The sequence below is a fragment of the Mastigoproctus giganteus genome, chromosome 3 (genome assembly GCF_048544385.1).
Source record: "Mastigoproctus giganteus isolate SK-2022 chromosome 3, ASM4854438v1, whole genome shotgun sequence".
NCBI classification, from domain to species: domain Eukaryota; kingdom Metazoa; phylum Arthropoda; class Arachnida; order Uropygi; family Thelyphonidae; genus Mastigoproctus; species Mastigoproctus giganteus.
The window spans coordinates 14,242,365-14,262,959 of record NC_143577.1 but is presented as its reverse complement, the minus strand read 5'-3'; the positions used below and the strand labels follow the sequence as shown (position 1 = coordinate 14,262,959).

General features: G+C 40.3%; 1 protein-coding gene across 1 annotated transcript in view; it reads left to right on the top strand.

Moving 5' to 3' along the window:
- The window catches only part of LOC150087728 (uncharacterized), a 66,186-nt gene that overhangs the window by 16,289 nt on the left and 29,302 nt on the right, over positions 1-20,595 (top strand). Inside the window, exons 2-4 of the mRNA XM_090369859.1 lie at positions 6,150-6,317; positions 9,077-9,090; positions 14,932-16,030. Coding sequence (XP_090225985.1) covers positions 6,150-6,317; positions 9,077-9,090; positions 14,932-16,030 — 1,281 coding nt within the window. The remainder of the gene's footprint in view (positions 1-6,149; positions 6,318-9,076; positions 9,091-14,931; positions 16,031-20,595) is intronic.

The following is a 20,595-nucleotide window of genomic DNA, read 5'->3' as shown; positions in this document are numbered from 1 at the left end:
CAGATTTTGTTTCCCATCTGGACTCGGCTCCAGAGTGTTTTTTTTAACATCACTGGAACTTTTTCTCTGGAGTGGGGGAATCTGACCCACATTTGGCAACATCAGGTGTGTCAGAGTCTCGAATTGAAACAGTATGAGTTCTATTTGGGGAACTGGTCCACCTTCCCGTGGTGCGGAGTCGTGCCCAGAATCAGAATAGAGTCAGAAGTAGAAGGGAATCATCAAGAAATAGTAGAATGATGACAGGACCCTGGGTGTGCCACGCCAATACTCATCAGATGTGAGCCCCTGCGGTAAAGGGAAATAAATTCGTAAATTCTCAATATACTTTTAAATATCTAATTCTTTTTAAAATAATATATTTACATTGAACAAACTGAAGTGTTATTTGCATAAATATTTCCAGATATCAATATGTTCACTTGTTCGTGTTTAATATTCATTGAAATGTGCCTCTCTCAAACAGTGCAACCACGAAGTTTACTTCTCTAAAGTCCTCAGTCCACGAGAGTGTCTGATTTTAAACAGTTTACGATATAACATTTCAAAATTACTTCTTCAAGTTCTCTGCCTTCAGGCAGGTTCACGGCTCGTTCCTTCAGTCAGGTTCACAGTGGGTTGACTTATTTTGTTATTAATCACGAATTATTAGTATTTGGAAATGTGCCTGAAATGTAACTGAACGTGTCGTTAACCACCTTTTTATTTCTCCCGTTGGTAAGAACATCCAAAATGGTAAGAACCAACCAATTATGCAGATTCACTTTCAACGCAACGTAGGATTTAATGTTATGCGGATTTTGCGGAAGAAGTGTGATGAGGATGCTTTTCGTGGTTGTGTTTCACCCGCTGTTTCCATTTTGAACGTATAGAGAGTGCAATAAATGGATTATATATTTCTTGAAGTTCCTGATCTCATGAAATTGTATGGTAAAGAGCCTTCTCTTGTGAAATTTGGGACATATGGCAGCATATCTTCCATCGAAGTCAGGAATACGATGATCTCTGTCTAGAATTGATGGAAGCTGCCCCAAACCTGAATTGTGTGAGCGAGGCAGAAGAGACAAGTGTTAGTGTTTTTGTGACTTATTGGGCATTCCAGTATTTTGCATAGGAAATATTTCTTAGAAGACTGCCTATTTTATAAGTCAGTCCCATGGCAAGCACGATTGTGTGGTAATCTGTTGTGGCAAATGATGGAAGGCTTGTACTGTTCTGCAGTAAAGTTTGACACGGGAAGTTTATTATTATTATTAGCCGTATATGGTGTAAAGGAAGCCTCAGGCTTTGGTTGGACCAGCCCAAAAAAAAAAAAAAAAAAAAACATTCCTGAGAGAGAGAGAGAGAGAGAGAGAGAGAGAGAGAGAGAGAGGTAGAAAGGAATTAGCAAGAGAGAAGAATGATGATATCTAACTGCGGACCATGGGTGCTGCCATTCTTCTGAAAGTGAATCGACATCAATTGAGGTTTAGAAAAATAAACACCGACAAAGTGAAACATTGTTGAAGAACATCACAAAATTACGAACAGAAAATTTTGAAAATTTTGTTGTAATCTCAAATGAAATTTAATATGAAAACAGAAGCGGCTTACGTTAAGAGTTGTGATTGACAGAAAGATTTAAGAGCATCGTTATACATTTCAGATCATTGTTGGATGTTATGACATACGTTCTGCCCTATGTATCCTGCTTGGATAGACTGTCAATATCCATGTTGAGTAGAAGGTACGCGGATTGTCTACAAGAAGAAGAAAGTTGGAGAAATATATAATAATTATTTTATTAGATATATTAGATATTATTTGTGTTAAAAGGAAACGAAGGGATTGATGAAATAAGGACTGAAATTGTATGTACACAAAAGTGAGTAATTTCTAGATTTTTATGTAATTATAGTTTCTTTAATTAATTAAATTCATAAAATTAATATTACTTAATAAAAATTATTTGAACGCTTATTTTGACATGCAAGTTGAGAAGTGTATTTCTTGTTTTCAAAGAAAGTATATTTAAATTTATTGGGATTAAGAGTAAACTGATTTAATATCAATTTTAGGAAGGTTTGCAGCTGTTTAGTTTAAGTTGTTACGATCCCTGGTATGTGCTATCTCTTTTTCAAAAAAGGGTTGTTTAGTCCACGGTGTGGCTGAAATGACGCAATTCGAAATTTCATTAAAATTAGACGAAGGGACAAGGTATTCTTGTATTGATTGCGGCCTCCAGGGTTACCCCTATATACCGCTGTAGCATCTGTAGGTTATTTATAGCCTGCAAGTGTGTGTGTGTGTGTGTGTGTGTGTTGTGATGGTTGTTGTTTGCCAGCCCTGGTGTCTTAGCAGCCGGGAGGCAGGGAGCAAGCTACCTGTGTCCCAACTGCCGTCCCTAGACACGTGAAGGCCCTCCAGGAACTATCTGAATTACACTGAGTGGGATTCCAGCAAGTGGAATCTCGGTTATAATAAATAAGGAATGGGGAGGAGAAAGTGGGAGAAAAGAAAGTAGAAGAAAAGAGAGCAAAACACTCTCTCAGGAAAAAGAATAGGAAAACACTAATTGGAAAATCTAACAAGCGAGAGAGCTTGAAGAGGTAAAATTTTGAAAGCCGAAGGCTTGTAATTTTGAAAGAAAGATTCCCCTAGCCGGGAAGGAAGCCCAACCTGCACCAACAAGGGGAGAAAGAAAAGTGTCAAGGAAAGAACATAGGTAATGTACAAGTGGCTATCTAATAGCCACTTAAAAGAATAAATTAAGAAAAAGAATAAATATTTATATCAAAAAATTAGACGAAATAGAAATGTGGCAGTTATTTATATTCTTTGTACATTCTTCATATTCGTGTATTGTAATTGAATATTTCTGTTTGTTGCCATGCGCTGCTTGGAGAAAGAAATAAGCAAGGTGGCGGAGGCGCAGAAACGAAATGTTCTTTTTCTTCGTTTCTTTGAATGATCAATTACTATTTGTTAGAGCTACTTGTAAGATGTAATATATTTTATACAAAAGTGAGATTAATTTATTAAAAGTAAAGCTTCTGATATAGCAATATGGGGCAGCGAAACATTACCAGTCACAAATATTACTAAGATAATGGGTCACTCGCAAGGGATTAAATTTAGACAAGGTTACAAGGTAGGGGGGTAAGCATGAGAGACTAGTAGCAGAAGGGGTGCGCTTCAGCTCCCAGCACACGGGAAATAACAACGGGACACAGGTAGCAGCTAGTGAGTACGTGTGAATAATTATGGCTCTGAAGGAACAATACAGCAAAGGACTGAGTTTGTCGGAACATTCCTTTGATCGGTAACCCCTGGAGACAAGACGGGTAGTAAAGAGAGGACAAATGCTGGAATTAGATTTAAGACTGGCGTCTGGCTGTCGGTGATAGCAAGTTTTTGCATCTTAGGAAGTAAAGGTGTTAAGTGAAACAGAAAGATGGCGGCGAACTTCAAAGCAACAGACGGCCTGGGAAAGGAACAGTGATATTAAAATGGGAGGGGTGAATCTAGCGGGCATGGACATAGCATGGGAAACCCACACTAGTGAATAGTCGGGATGTAAATTTAAATATTGATGTTCGAGTGGTTAAATTTCTGAGCGAAGGTGGGCCAACACAAAAGGGCGGTAAACAAATTCGGAAAACAAAAAAGAGAGCGCACTCAGTTGAGGTTTTGTCGGTGTTTGTGGAAATGGGTTAAAATAGTCACACAGTTGAGATTGTGTTAGTGTGTTGTAAAAATGGGTTAGTAAAGACAGGGAAAGTTGTGATATTTGTCGGTGTCGGTAAATATGAGTTAGTCAAAGACAGAGTTGAGTTTTTTTGTTGGTGTTTTTAAGATGAGTTAAGAAAGTCACACAGTTGAGATTTTGTCGGTGTTTGTGGAAATGGGTTAGTAAAAACACAGAGTTGAGCTTTTGACGGCGTTAGGGAAAGAATGAGTTAAAAGTCACTGAGTTGAGTTTTTGTTAGTGTTTTGTGAAAATGGGTTAAAAAGAACACAAAGTTGAGTTATGTGGGTGTTTATGGAAATGAGTTATAAACACTGAGTTGAGCTTTTGTTGGTGTTTTGTGAAGATGAGTTAGGAAAGACAGAGTTCAGTTTTTGACAGTGTTAGTGGGAAAATGAGTAATAAGTTGTGTAGGGTTGGATAACTCCTGTCCTGTCCTGTCAGCCAGTTGGGAAAGATCTGACAAAGTTAAGATGGAGTAGTGAAGGGTTAGATAAGATTAAGTGCAGTCAGTAAGTTAAGAAAAGTTAGTGGAGTTTCATAATAGAAGAGAACAGTCGAGTAGTCCGTCATTGGAAGGCAAGGGTAGTGGCCCGTATGCAGATGAATGAAGTGTATGGAGAAATAAACCTGTCCGTTATGGGTAGGTAGTGAAAGTGGCCAGTGTGAAAATAAGTAGTGTAAGGAGAAAAATAACCATAGTCCATCATCTGAAGGCAGTGATAAAGGCAAGGCGCAGATAAGTGAGCTGAGAGGGTAAAGTTGTAATCCCTAGTCCGCCAGAATAGCTGAACCGAAAGTTAAGTAGCAGTATCGAAGATGAGCCCATAAATTCCTAGAAAGACACAATGATGCCCTATCCAGACGTAGACTACAGCCCATTGAGAAACTAGAAGCCCTGAGATGAATGCCCTTGGCAAACGGTGATGCCATTCCCAGACAAGGAGCTGAAGGCCCGAAAACGCAGAAGTCCGATTCGTAAAATTAGTAAGTGACTAGTTATATAGTATTCTCCCTCACAAATAAAGGACTGAAGGAACTCTAATATCAGATTAGTATAATGTTTAGAAAGATGTTAAGGGAAGGTTGTACAAAGGTATAAATAAATATACATAAATATAGAGATAAGTCAGATGATAGTTTTGGGTTTTGAGTAATGTATAATTAGACATATGTTGAAAGGCAAAAGAAAGAAATTGGATAATTGTTATTAGTTATTGTCTAACATATATGTGGAATATATTTTGGAAGGGAAGGGTAGAGAAATACAGAGAAAGAGATAGTCTTATGAATGTAGCTAACCCTTGGGACAAGCATTAGGCCATAAATTGAGGTTAAATGTACGATTCATCATGATTACGGAAAGTTTGTGATATCATATTCCCCAAGACAAAAAGGGGCATTAATTAAATCAGAAATTAAGAGTGAAATTCCTAAATCAATTTATAAGGTAAGAATTTGATTTACATAAGAGGAAGGGTGTGAACTAAACCTCTTAAGTAATTATTGTTCACGTGTGAAGAAAGAAGAAACTAAAATAAGTTTGTGTAAGGATATTGATTTTGTTGTGTATAAAGAAATAACCCTTCAAGTGTAAAACCAATGTACTTAATTGTATGTATATCTGATGCTACATAGGCAAATTTGAATAATATTAGTATGTGCTTGAGTTTTGATCACTTTATCATGTTGTGTATATATATGTAAATAAACTATGTTATGTTATAAATTATACGTAATTGAGAAGTTCCCTTGAATCTGGAATTCTCCTGTGAAGTCTAAGTCAGATGTGTAAGTGGGGGTATAAGAAAAAAAGAGGTCTATAGAAATAATAGGGAGCTAAACAAAGAATTTATCATTAAATAAAGTAAAGACCATTAATTCCCCCCCTCACACACAAACTTGAATGTACTATGCACATTAAAATATATATTTTTTCCCTTTCAGATACGGCAGATATTTTAAACAAATAACCATTATAATTAAAAATGGAATATTCCAAAGATTAACCTATATGAACTTACTAAGAAAGTTTTTGAAAGCATTATGCAGTTGTATGTATCAATATCGAGGATGTATAGTGTATCTCTATTCGAAGATTCGAAGAGTCTTATAAGATTGCCAAGTTTAACACATGAAAATATGCATTATAATTGGTAAGTACCGACTTGCAGTTATTAGGAATAGCATATCTTATTTATAAATTGGTAGTCCACGGCAAGTTCATTACGTGTAGGGGGGGTCACGTTATTTGCTATTAAATTTGAACATCGTTAATTATAGAATTATCTCTACAGTGCATACATATAACAAAAATTGAACAAAGTTTAAGTAAAATTGCACTACTGAGAAATATTGAACACTATTTGAAAAGAAAATTGGAACACGAAAATAGCTTACTCTCAATTTCTTTCATTTTCAGCTGCAAATATATCCAAAGAAGAACTACAAAGAATACTACAAGTAGATATCAGCTGCTCCATTCCTGCAGGCTTTCATGTACTGGCTGCCTCTCGAGATAACCGCAGAGGGGGTGGAGTTGCTATAATTTTCAATACGACAAAGTTCTCCATCGTACACTCTGTTTCAAGTATCTCTCAAGACGTGGAAGCCTTAATGATAACTCTGGAACATCAAGGTATCACTATAGACGTCGCATCCCTGTACCTTCCTCCAACGCCAACTATGATGGCCATTGACGCAGCCACTAACTGGTTAATAAATAATCTCCACCCAGCAGCCACTCACATCGTATGTGGGGACTTCAATCTTCCGCCATCTTCCCAACACCTCAAAAGTCGTCTCACAGAATCTCTCCAATCAATCCAAATATTCCAAGTTAACTACCAGCCAACGAGACACCAAAACCTACTGGACATAGTCTATTCCTCGGCAACATGCCAACTTGAAGAAACCACAGCCGACATGTTTCAATCAGAACACCAACCAATCATATTTACAGCTCTCCTACCCAAAAAATGTTTCAATACCCCCAAAACCAAATCTGTGAAAAAGGTCACCGCTCCAAAGTTTCTGAATCCAGCACTCTGCATTGAAGCCGCATCCACAGTCCCATGGAACATGTTAGATGGATGTGAACTGAGCCTCGCAATCGATTTAATGACCAAATGGATCAATACCATACCCCTTCACACCGCTACCAAGACAGTCACCATTACTCCGCGCTCCAGAGCATGGTGGACTCCCCAGCACAACCAAAGTTTCCACTACAAACATTTACTACACGCCAAGTGGAAAGCTTCCGGCGATGTCCAAGACCGCATTTCATTCTCCAAAGCCAGGGCCGAATTCAACAGAAACAAATCAGCTGCAATTAAAAAGCACCTCGAAAGAACCCTAAAAAGGAGAAAACCATTCTACAGAACAAAGGCTAGTTCTTCCAGCAACATCGACCCAATTGACTGGCTCAACTACGTTGCTAGATTTTCTAATCAACCTCCAGCTCTACCGAATCGGCCACTCCTCAACCGCTCTCATCTCACTGATAGTCTCGCTACGATCCGAATTTCCAAGCAACAACTGATGCAGGCCATTAATACTCTCCCTCTCACAACAACCACCGGTGACGATGGCATCCCCCAGTTCATAATCAAATGTTTAAGTGTCTTCATCATCGACTCACTCCTCAACCTATACAACAGATGCCTCGAAGTTCATTTCTTTCCACCCCAGTGGAACAGGTACTCTGTCTGGCCCCTTCCTAAGCACCAACAATGGACGCTCCCAAGCCAACATAGGCCCATCGCTTGCGCCTCTGTATTGCTAAAAATTCTGGAGAAAGCATTGCTACCGTCTGTCACCCATCAAATTCTCCGTGACAGTCCTCAGCAAATACACTATGGGATATCAGGAAGGTCAACTATAACTAACCTTGTAACAACCACTCTGCACATCTTAGATGCTTTTGAACAAAGACAGGAATTGTCAGTTATATATCTTGACATCCATTTCGTATTTGATGCCATCTATATACCTAATCTCCTACGTCTCTTAGAAAACTACTTCAATTTTCGCGGCGATGTTCTCTGGTTCCTATAATCTCTCCTATCGAAGAGGGCCCTTGTTCTAAAGATCGGAACCTTCACGCGTCACATAACTGCCGGTGTACCTCAAGGGGGGGGGGGTCCTGTCTGGCATTCTCTTCTCAGCAATCATGGTGCCATTTGTGACCAATAAGTGCAATTGGATCACATATGCTGACGATGTCAAGCTCCTTACTAGAATATCGCCATCCAACTCGGCAGCCGAAATCACTCAGCGAATCACTAGCAAACTGCAGGACATGGCTGACTACCTCAATACCTTCAACCTCCAAATCAACCCCCTAAAATCGGCAAAAATAACTTATTCTCTAAAGGGCAGCCCAACAACGTTGGAGCCTGTGCTTAACGGCTCCTCAGTTCCAAGTGTTCAAACACACAAAGATCTTGGGGTCGTCTTCGACTCCTAACTATCTTTCAACGATCACATAAACCTCATACAGTCGAGGCTGAATTCACTACACTGGGTCGCCAAACAACAGCTGCTCCACACCACCGACCCACAACTGGTAAAAAGATACATCGTATCAATCCTTTACCCGACAATACTGTATGCTTCAGAGATATGGGCCTCGGGCGCCGAATCCAACATTAAAAGAATATTCCCTGCCGAATTCTGGCTTCTAAAATGGGCCAACAGCAAACTCCACCTTCCCCCAGCTCTCAGATCAACGCAGTTAGCAGAAGCTCTTCAACTACGCAGGCTCCGGTCCTACATCGGAGAAAGAAGGCTGCTGTTCACCATCAAGATGGCCACCGGTAAAATTACAGAGCCGAACTTCTGGGATCACTGCTCTTGGCGCATTCCTTCCCCTTATCTCCGGTCTTCAGCACAGCTGCTAGCAAACCGTAACCGGCTAGTACTAACCGACAGATTCCTGCCAAAGCAAATGCTGCCCTCACTGCAAGCCATCGACGGGGACCTCCAAGAAGTGGTCAATAATAAAAAATACAGGAAGGGAATCCTCGTCGAACTGAAAATGTAAAACTTTGCTTTGTTAATAGTTTAATTGTATGTCTATCATTGCTGAAGATTCTATTCTATATTCCACTTACGCACATCAAAATGCAGTCAATTTTTTATCTATGGCTTCAAATAAAACCTTTAAAAGTTCTTTTTAAAACTTTTGAAGCAGCATCTTTTTATAATGCAGTTATAAGTAATTGTTTTGGTGTTCAGTAGTTAGGAATATTCAACATTAATTGTAAAGGTTGAAACATTGTAAAAATATTATTTAAAAAAACAAATAATGATGTTTATAAGTTTTTATTTATTTTTTCTCTTTAGGTGAACTAAAAGAGGTAAGTGTAACAACACAAGTAATGAACATTATTAATGCGAGATTTTACTACAATACTAGAATGAAATACGTAGAATAACAGTTCCGATCCAAAGGAATACGTTTTAATTGGCATCTGGTTCATTTTTTAAATTTATATTAATTATAGCTGATCCTGATGGTAGGTTTTTTTCTTTTTGCCTCTTTTAATGCTACAGAAATATTCAAAATTTGCAGGATAGCCTAAAATAAATTTTAGGATCGCCAGGTAATTTTGGTTGAATTGAAAGCTATATATTGTCTTACTTTACTTTCGGTTGTTAGGGAGCGGTGGAAGAGTTAATGATGAAGTCGAGACAGTTGAGTTGATTTGCGTTACGTCACCAAATGTCGGGAGGGAAAATTAAAAACTCTTCACGGCCCCTTTGTTTCGGGAGGAAGGTCTCTTCAGCAGGTGCACGTTGCTGGACCTTCAGATGCGGCACCTGCATTGCACTTTCACACTTTAGAGAAGTCGGGTGCTCCCAATATTTTGCAGCTTCACTGTACATTCGACCTAATGTGCTCGTCTTGTGGTTTTGATTAGGACCAGATCTCGTATATCGTCAACATAGGAGAGAGAGAGAGAGAGAGAGAGGAGAAAAGAAACACACCTCTCCAAATGGATCTGTGTGCATTGTGTAATACTTAAAGTTCGCCAATATGCAATAACCTTTTCTCCATTTTGATCTTATCCAAGCCTGACTGGTGATTACTGGTGTGAATAGGAGCTTAGCAACGAGGCGAAATTTCAACGTAACAAACGTTTATTGAACAGCATGTACACATCACTTACATTCTCTTAAATTCTCTCTTTTCAAAACTCCCCTATCGTAACATGATGTTCGCAAATATAATTGTAATACAATAGGTTATTTTATACCCCTTTACAAAGGGTCATACCATTAACATATATTAATATAAAATTCTCATATACTGTATGTGGCAATCCATGGCCATTGCTTAAGTATCAGCATCCTACTCTTAACTTATCCCTCACTATAATATTTAAGTAAATGGGCTATGTATATGTGTATGTTTTTCGGAGAACTGTGCATGTTCTGGTCATTTGACTGCAAAGAGAAAACAGTCACTTGGAGAGAGGATTCTGTGTTTTTGTCCTCACCACGGGAAGGTGGGTCAGTCCCAGTAAAAGAGGTGCTGACTCTGACTCGTTCGGTGTTGCCAGAAGGTGGGCTCGATTGCTGTGGGGCTTATTCTTCCAAAGGGGGGCAACCCACCATTGTGCAACTGATAAAAGGATGGCAGGTGATGCTGAAAAACGAAAAAAAAAAAAATAAATGGAAATTGGAAGTTGAAACGTATGGGATTAAATTCGCCTGGGAGGAGAAAAAAAAAAGCAACACAAGAAAAAAAAAAAGAGATTTAACAAGAATTCCAAAGTGAAATCTTAACCAGCAGGTATTCCAGCTATCTTTTCAATGAGGTCTCGGTGGCCGGTCATCAAGATGGACGTCTGCAGGTTGAGAGAGAACGTTGATCTTGCGACTCTTTCTGTCCGAAAGCCTCACCTCCTAAATGCTCAAATTGCAAAGCAATTAACAAACCCTACGATCACTCTGTGCGGGATGGAGCGTGCCTTGTATATAGAAGAGCAGCAGATATAGTACGCAATAGGACTAACTATGGAAAATAGGATGCTCAACCCCCCCTCTCCCAGACTTCGTATAGCTCAAATCAATGGCCAAAAATCCATCTCAGTGGCAACACAGCTTCATCCCCTAATGGACGAGTTGAATCTAGACATTCTTCTCCTTCAGGAACCATACTGCATCCGTGGAAGGGTCTCTGGTTACCCCCTGGCTTTCAGGAAAATCCAGACGACAAACCAATTGTGCCTCGCTGCTATCATCGTCCGCAATCCAGACTTGGTAGTAACACAGATAGAATCACTCTGCACTCCCCACCTAGCGGGGGCTACAATAGAAGGCAGCTTCGGCCGTATTGCGGTCCTAACAGCATACTTCCAATTTGGTACAGATATCCTCCCGCACATAGCTCGACTAGAACAAGCTCTTGACCTCTTGGAGAACACTGATGTCATCATAGCCGCAGATTCGAATGCCCGGTCAACACAATGGTTCAACACCTCTACCGATGCAAGAGGAGATATGTTAGATGAATTCATTGCCTCATGCAGCCTTGAAATCATCAACAGACCAGGACAACCAACCACCTACTCTTCGGGAACTGGAGAGTCTAACCTGGACATCACACTAACTACTTCTTCTCTTCGCAATAGACTCCTCCATTGGCAGGTGCATGACACAGCCACTACTAGCGACCATCGCCTCATCACTTACATTGTCACCGATTCTGCCCTCCCTCGTCAAGTGCCTATCCAGGATATTGCAAGATTCTCTACTAAAACAGCGAACTGGGACCAGTTTGACAATGTAATTCAAGATGCTCTTCACGACCCAGCTAGCAACTTCTACCAATCAATGAACAGTGCGCAGAAAACAGACTTTGTGCAGAGTTTGCTCCTCAAAGCTTCAGAGGCTTCCATGAAAAAATGTTCCAGGAAACCAAGATCTGTTCCATGGTGGTCGCAGGAACTCACTAACCTGCGCAATTCTCTGAAGCGCGCTCGGAAAGAATACCAACGCAAGAGAAGGACTGAACCTGCTCACATTGTAGAACAGTATAGAGACCGATTCAAAGCAGTCCGCCGTGAATATACTAACAAAATTTACCATGCCAAGCAAAGCTCCTGGCGTTCCCTTGTCGAGACTGAGGGGAACCGGAATCCGTGGGGTTTTGTCCACAAACTCGTGAGGAATAAGCTGGGATCCACGGATGTCATACACTCTGTCCGCTCTGATGACTCGTCTGAGACTACACACTGGGAAGATACAATCAACCGGATTCTGGATGAACTAATATATCAGGACAACACCAACTCTGACACTGACATCCACAGGAAGATAGTAGTACAAAACTCCAGCTTCCAGCCAGACAATATGGAGGAACCATTCACAGAGGAAGAAGTCGATGTAGCAATTAAAAAAATCAAAAAAGGTAAAGCTCCTGGTCTGGATTTTATTGAAGGCGAGACTGTGCAACGTCTCTGGGCCATAGCTCCAATGATACTTCTTCAACACCTGTCTGAATGAGGGTAACTTTCCATCACGTTGGAAGCATGCTAACCTGAGGCTCTTACCTAAGGATCCCACAGGTACCTCCAAGGCATATCGCCCGATTGCGCTGCTTCCCATTCTCGGCAAGGTTTTTGAGAGACTGCTGCTCTCCCGCTTCCAACCCCGATATGAAGCCAGTGGTTTGGCATCCTCGCTTCAATTTGGATTCAAACAAGGGTGCTCCACAATTGATGCTCTATCTAAAACCCTCAAAGTTGCAGAACAGTCGGATGCAACTTATGTACTGGCAATCTTCATTGACTTCAAAGGAGCTTTTGACACAGTGTGGTGGCCGGGCGTTCTTCAGAGGGCCAGAGTCTCTAACTGTACTTGGAATTTCTACCACTGCCTCAAAAGCTACTTCTCTAACCGCAAGGTCAGCATCAAAACAAAATATCACTCCATCACCCGACATCTAACCCGAGGCTGTCCCCAGGGCTCCATCCTGGGGCCAGCTGTCTGGAACATGATACTCGACGACTGGCTCCTGAGGGACTACCCACACACTACTCAGCTTTCTTATGCCGACGACATGGTTATTATCATTGAGGGCCCCACCCGCGCCACCATAGAAACCCAGGCTACGGTTGTTCTCGCTGCTCTGTCCGTATATGCCACGGAAAATAAACTCTCAGTCTCCACTGAGAAGAGCAAAACCCTTCTATTAAAAGGCAAACTGGATTTCTTCAGACCTCCTACCATACGTTTTAATGGCCGCCCACTGAAAAACTACCGATCGGTGAAGTACCTAGGAGTAATTTTGGACGACAGGAGAACTTTCATCCCCCATATCCAAGCTATCAAAGAAAAGATAAAAAATTACATCACTATGTTAGCACGCTTTACCCGCAAGGACTGGGGTCTTAAAGGACCAACTCAACGCCTTTTATACTCAGCAGTATTTATACCAATTGTCACATATGGAGCTGCAGTATGGTACCACCGAATGACTTTAGTGCATGCTCAACGTAAAATTCAGCAAATTCAACGACTTATGCTACTACAAATGACCCGCGCATGTAGAACGACATCAACTGCCGCCCTACAGCTACTAACAGGCCGCCTCCCTTTGGACCTCCACGTCGCTTTTATCGGACTCTCTCATGCCATCAAGAAGAATAAGGAAGCAGAATTCCTCGCTATTCAAACCCGTACCGATACCGACATCAAACAGGAACATAAACGTGTGTGGCTACAATTCGTAAACTTATGGCAAACCCGCTGGAATAACTCCACAACTGGTGCAACTACTAAACTTTTCCTTCCTGTGGTAACCTACATCAACAAGCAACGTTCCACTTGGTTCTTCCCTAACGTCTATGCTTCCTTCCTATTAACTGGCCACGGGTCCTTCAAGAGACGCCTTCTAGAGTTCGGCCTAGTCGAGGATGCCCTCTGTACCTGCGGAGAACCTGAAGACTGGGATCACGTGATGCACTCATGCAACGTATACTTAGATCTAAGAATCCAACTACTCCTAGACCTCCACACTACATCACTTCGGCCAGAAACCAAGTTATTGGAATCTAATGATGCCTTCCGTGCACTGACCAGTTATGCCAACGAGGTCTTTCGTCGTCGCTGGCATCACCTGCAACTCTCGAACACTACTCCTGGATAACCTCCTCTAGACAGTAACTGATACCCAGCACCGGAAACTTTCAGACTTGAAACTGCAAATGGCGGACAGCCCTGTCGACGCCGTTCCGTGATTCTCCATTGTGACGATCCTGGACTCTTTAATTTGAACTTTACCTTTTCTCTTCTTCCTACCCACAGTCTTTCTCCAGGACTCCCACAACTGCACCTAGCACTCTTCCTGCTCCGTTTCGCCTGGGAGGATGCCTACGCTCTGTCATCCTCGCTATCTTGTCTGTGTTCCACTTTCCTGTCTCTTCTCTGCTCTTTCCTTGGCTCTCCCCACTCTCGCTCCTGCAAGAGTGTGGACGGCCCGTCAGATGTCTTTTATTCCCTGGTCCGGCTCCTCGTGCCAGTGGACGGATGCTGGGAGGCTCCTTCCTAGTGATCGCGCCTCCCAGTAACGAAGAGGCCAGTCAAACAACGCAAACAACACACTACTCACACATAATCCACACTGACTGGCTTTGCTATGTTAACAGAGTATTTAACGCGGATTTGTGGGAAACCACGGGAACCGCATAACAAAAAACACTATGTCCACTATGTCCGATGCTGCAAGAAGCTGAATGAAAAACCCTTTTTGTAGTCCTGCCCTCGGTAAGCTCCTCTATAAAAAGGGTTCCGTCTCTAGGGAACCCTTTCTTTAACTACTTTGGGGGCTCCGTGGCCGCTCACCAAGATGGACGTCTGAAGGCTGAGAGAGAACGTTGATCTTGCGATTCTCCTTCCGATGCTGCAAGAAGCTGAAGAAAAATCCCTTTTTGTGGTCCTGTCCTCCGTAATTTCCTCTATGATTGGGTGACCTCTCTAGGGAACCCTTTCTTTAACTTTCCTGTTATGGGCAGGATCTTGAATAAGATATGTATGAAGGAATGGCGTTTTAAAGATATATTAAGAAAGTTGTTCACTCAGGCAGATGGAACAAAAATACCAACCCAGACCTCTGTTTTGTCTCAAGAGATGAGTGCGGAAGACCTTTGCAGTGTAGCAGGAAAGTTTTGAATAATTTTCCTCGTAGCCAGCATAGACCAATTCTTGTAAAAATTTGTACCGAAGTTCCAATAGTAAGATCAAAGCCTGTACCTCGCTGGAACTTTGGAAAAGCTCACTGGGAAGCCTTCACTAATGAGGTGGATCACAATATTCAATGGATCCCATCAAAAACCGACAATTATAAGCGATTTGTTGGTTTAATATGCTCCATAGCAAAGAAACATATTCCCAGAGGATATAGGAAAGAATACATTCCTGGCTGGAACAGAAGATGTGATGAGCTATATGAAGAATACCAACTTAGCAATAGAACAGAAATTGCTGATGAACTATTGCAATGCTTAGACTCTGCTAGGAAAGAAAAATGGAACATAATGACAGCAGGTATGAATTTCCAACACTCAAGCAGAAAAGCATGGACACTTCTGAGGAAACTCGGAAGTAGTACTCCCAAATATATTAATAAGAGCTCAGAAGTATCCCCAGGAAAAGTAGCCAAGAGAATTGTCAACATTTCCAAGAGACCAACCGATACTAACAAAGATGAAGTCAAAAAACTTAAGAAGGAATTAAGAACTAGACTATCCTTGGCTGAACCAACCTCCCAATTCTCAGGAGAATTCACAATTGCAGAGATTTCAACAGCTCTGAAGGAAATAAAACCAGGCAAAGCAGCCGGAGTGGACGGAATATATCCAGAGTTCCTTAAACATTGTGGTCCAAGAGCTCTGAATTGGCTAGTTAAATTTTTTAATGACATCTTGCAGAATGGTAGGTTCCCGTCTTTGTTTAAGAGAACTAAAATAGTTGCCATCCTAAAGCCTGGGAAAAGTGGATCTTGCCCTGAAGATTATCGCCCAATTGCACTTTTAAATATATGTTATAAATTAATTGAAAGAATGGTTTACAATAGAATTTCAACCACAACCTTCCAACACATACCAATTGAACAAGCCGGATTCCGTCCAGGCCGAAGCTGCTGCGATCAGGTACTGGCACTTACCAGCCATATCGAGAACGGATTCCAAGATAAGAAGAAGACCATTGCAGTCTTTGTGGACTTGACTTCAGCTTATGACACAGTATGGCGACAAGGAATGATTCTGAAATTTTTGAAGATTATTTCTTGTAAGCCCCTCGCGATCCTACTTAACAATATGTTATGCAACAGAGTGTTTGAAGTACACTTAAACGGCAGAGTGAGCAAGCCCTATATATTAAATGATGGTTTACCACAAGGATCAGTTCTAGCCCCATTATTATTTAATATCTATACTGCAGATCTTCCAGCAACTGCTTCTAGGAAATTCATGTACGCAGATGACATAGCCCTGACTGCCCAGTCTACTGACTTCAATGCAGCCGAAATTGTACTTACAAAGGATCTTCATAACCTGAATAAATATTTTCACACATGGCGACTTAAACCTAATTTAAATAAAACCGAAGTTAGCTGTTTTCATCTGGATAATCATAGGGCTAACTATATGCCACAAGTGGAATATAAAGGTCAACGACTGAAACACAACCCTTGCCCAAAATATCTGGGAATTATAATGGACCGAACACTGACGTATAAACAACACCTTTGTAATATCGCAGCAAAGATAAAAACTAGGAATAACATCTTGCATAAACTCAGTGGAACAGGCTGGGGAGCAAACGCAACGGTGCTACGAACATCAGCCCTTGCCCTAGTCTACTCAGTTGCAGAATATTGTTGCCCCGTATGGCTTAATAGTGCACACTCTGTAAAAGTTGATACCCAACTGAATGACACAATGAGGACAATATCAGGCACCATTAAATCGACACCTTTAAAATGGCTACCAGTGTTATCTAACATCTATCCCCCTCATATAAGAAGAGAAATAGCCTTGCTGAAAGAATGGCAGAAATGTCAAAGAAATCCTCAATTGCCCATACATCAGGATTGCAAACCCCAGAAGCCGGAGAGATTGAAGTCTAGGAACCCCTCATGGAAGCTAGGCGAGAAACTTATCAAGTCACATTTTAATGCTGACCAGACCTGGCGCGAAGACTGGACTACTTCAAATCCCGACCACCTGGGCTTAGTCAGTGATCCATGCAGAGCTGTTCCAGGTTTCAACTTATCAAGAAAGGAATGGACATCCCTGAACAGAATCCGAACAAATCACGGAAGATGCAAGTTTTGGCTGCATAAGTGGGGAAAAACTGAAAACCCATTCTGCGACTGTGACAACGTGCCCCAGACCATCCAGCATGTCATCTCGGAGTGCCCAAAGAGGAGATTTGAAGGCTCCATCCAAGATCTACATAGTGTTACTGATGATGCTATTAAGTGGCTGAATAAACTGGACATTACATTTTAATTCATCAAATGTTACTTATAATTTTTTTTTCTGTAAATATTGTTTTTTAGGCTTATTGTAATTTATTTATTTATTTTTTGACATTGTTTGTTACAAATGTATCCTCATTTTTGCCATACGAAATAAATAAAAAATAAGAAAGTTGTCCTGCAATGTTTAAATACACTTTGAATAAAAGTTGTGTTTGTAATAGTTTTGTGGTTTAACAACTAGACAATAGTTTTAAGGAAGAAATGCTGCTGTTTATAAATGCCCCTAAAGGAGAAGTGGCCTTGTTTTGTTAACTCTGTGAAGGCTGTGTAGTGAAAAATAGAAATAAAATTGTAAATGAATTATTGAGTCGCAGTTCGTAGCCACATTGATGTACACCTAATGCCTTTTTCAAAAATATGGATTACGTGCTCTTTGGAAACTGAATTTGTGATTTTTAATTAAAGATGGCCCAGCACACTGAATGTTCACACACGTGAACGTTTGGAGGAAGGGGACCGTCAACATTATTATTATTAATATCAATTTATTCCGAAGAAATGTCCATTTATAGTTATCCAGTTAGAGGACACGGTTTACACGATGATATAACAGCCTATGTACACAGTATTCAAATAAGTTGATACAATACATGGCCTTAAACAGCAAATGATTACATAAAAACAATAAGTGGATAAAGTAACATGCCGACCGGGCTAGCCAGGTAGGTAAATGCTTGCCTGGCCTGGCAACCCAAAGTTCGCGGGTTCGATTCGATTCCTGATATTATTATGATCAAATACGCCTTTGGCAAACCCCTGAATTTTCCTGTCCTAGACAAAATAACACTAATATATCTTCAATTATCGTCCTATCCCTGTCATGAACGCTACATTCATCCAGTATATGGCCCCCAGTTTCTCTTGATCCATACAAACACAAATCCGTGTCAAGTAATCCCCCACGCAAACGGGGACGGTCTACTTTCCACCTTACAAACTTCAACAAACGTCAACACGTAATGTATAAGTATATTGAATTAAAAAAAAAAAAACAGCAAACTCCTTTACCACGAGTTCAGTAGGTATTGCACTATTTTCATACAGAAACACCACCCGAAAGCTAATCATCCATTTCTTTAATTATTTTTTTTTTAAATAAATAGCCTTCTAATGAAATTCTTTAAAAACTCCTTAAAGAAATTAAGTAAATGAAAAACTACCGTTTTGGTTATGTAATTTGTTTGAAAGTAATAGAATACTTGAAACTCCCAGGGGCTCACATCTAGTGAGTATGGGCTTGGCACACCCAGGGTCTTGAGCTGGATATCATCATTCTTCTCTTTCTTGGTGATTTCCTTTCTTTTACTTCTCTCTCTCTCTGGGTCACAGGGTAAATCAAATTTTTTTTTTTTTTTGCTGGTGCAGTATAAGCCTCAGGCTTCCTTGCACCTTATGGCTAATAATAATAATAATAACTCTCAGTAAAGGAGCTTGCCTAGAGCGAAGTTTAAGATTAGGGCAATATTTATTGTTGATTGAAAGGCAAAAGCATTTAAAACAGAAAGAATTATGAATTTTAAAAATACACGAACCTTTAATAATGTATTTATTTATTTATAATATTTTATACACATAAATTTCATAACTTAAATAAATATTTTGAAAATATAATGAACTTGAAGTCCCACTTAAAAGCTGAGTTTAAATATTTAAGGCTTGAGGAAGAGTGAAATAAGAGGGAAGATCCATCGGTGTTTTATGGGGTAGATGATGAAGAGAAGACAGAGGGTGGCAATAAATGGATATTCTTCAGAGTGGACCATCACAGCAAGTACAATCCTTCAGGGATTAGTGATCGGAAGAAGGAAGGAAGAATATTGGATAGGCAACTTTTGTCCATGGAAGAATTTTTAGATGAGAGAGGATCTTTCGCAAGTAAATAAATGTAAATATTTCCAGTGAAACCTGCTAATATAAATCGTAGAAAGTCTCTCCACGGCTAACAACACAATAAAATTGAGTCTTTCACTCACTTCAATGAGTGCCTGTTGGCATTCCAATACTTTTGACAGCATAGTATACAATAGAAATTTGCAGCACGTAACACCGTAAATCGAGAAACGAATATCCACGTTTAAAGAAGTCGATTTTAAGTTAAACAAACTCGGAAAATATTGTTTGTCTTCTCTGGTACAAATATTAGAAAAATGCTACATAATGTGCGTATTTTTATGGGTACTCCAAAATATTATCATTATTTTTTAAAATAATGAAATAATTTTAAATGAAATTCACTGCTTATTTTAAGAGGAAATAAATGTTCCCAGTTTTATAGTCTATCTCTCTGAGTGACTTTTACTTTCACCCAATCATTATTAACGATTTATATTAGCAGGCTTCATTCGATAAACCATAGACAAGATTCAGCTCACAATTTGGTAGACAAGCCTTACTTATTGCGAAATTTTTGTAGTTAGGCGTTGGTTTAATGAGTGCAGATCCCACATCCGAATTAGAGGAATTTGGAAGCGGTCAGATATTTGCTGATAACATTATGTTCATTAGGGACGAAACCACGGCTTCAAAGTGCGTGCTATTACCGAATCTATTAACTAAAAGTAGGGTTAGTTATTATAAAGTGGGAAGCCAACGCTGCTAAGTTGATTGTGAAACTTCATTCTCATGGGGGGGCAGGACTGCAGCACTGCAGTCGATAGGATACTGGGAGAGATGGACGGAAAATTGAGTGTCCCTTGTCAGCTTACAGATGGGATTATCTACAACAGAGGTAGGGGGACTTTTCCTACTTCGGCTAAGTCTGAACAGGAGAGGCAGGTGTAGAATATAGCTGGAAAAGGAACGAAATCACTCACTCACTTCGAAAAGTATGACTGAATCCTCTGTGCTGAACTGACTTATTGATACTGCCAGGTTAGTGGCCTTTCATTTCAGTGTCATATCTTCCATAAATAGGAAATTAAAGCCGAAATAAATCTTATTTGATGGGACAGCTTTAAAAAACCTTTACTGTACTTTCTCTTTCATATGTCTACTGATGTATACTGCGCTCCAAACAGTATCCGTGACGCCCTACAATGTTACCCATTTATGGACAAATTCAATGGAAAGGTTCGGTGAAACACAAGTAGTTACTCTCGACATCTCAAAGGCTTCCGATCGTGTTTGGCATAAAGGTCTTCTAAACAAGCTTCCATCTTATGGTTTTCCAACTGTTTTTAGTAATTGGTTATCCAGTTTTCTCTCTGATCGCTCACTGATGGTGATGGTAGATGGCTGTCTGTCTTCTAACTTCTCCACTAACGCCTGTGTCCCCCTAGGTTCAGTTCTTTCCCCCACTCTTTTCCTC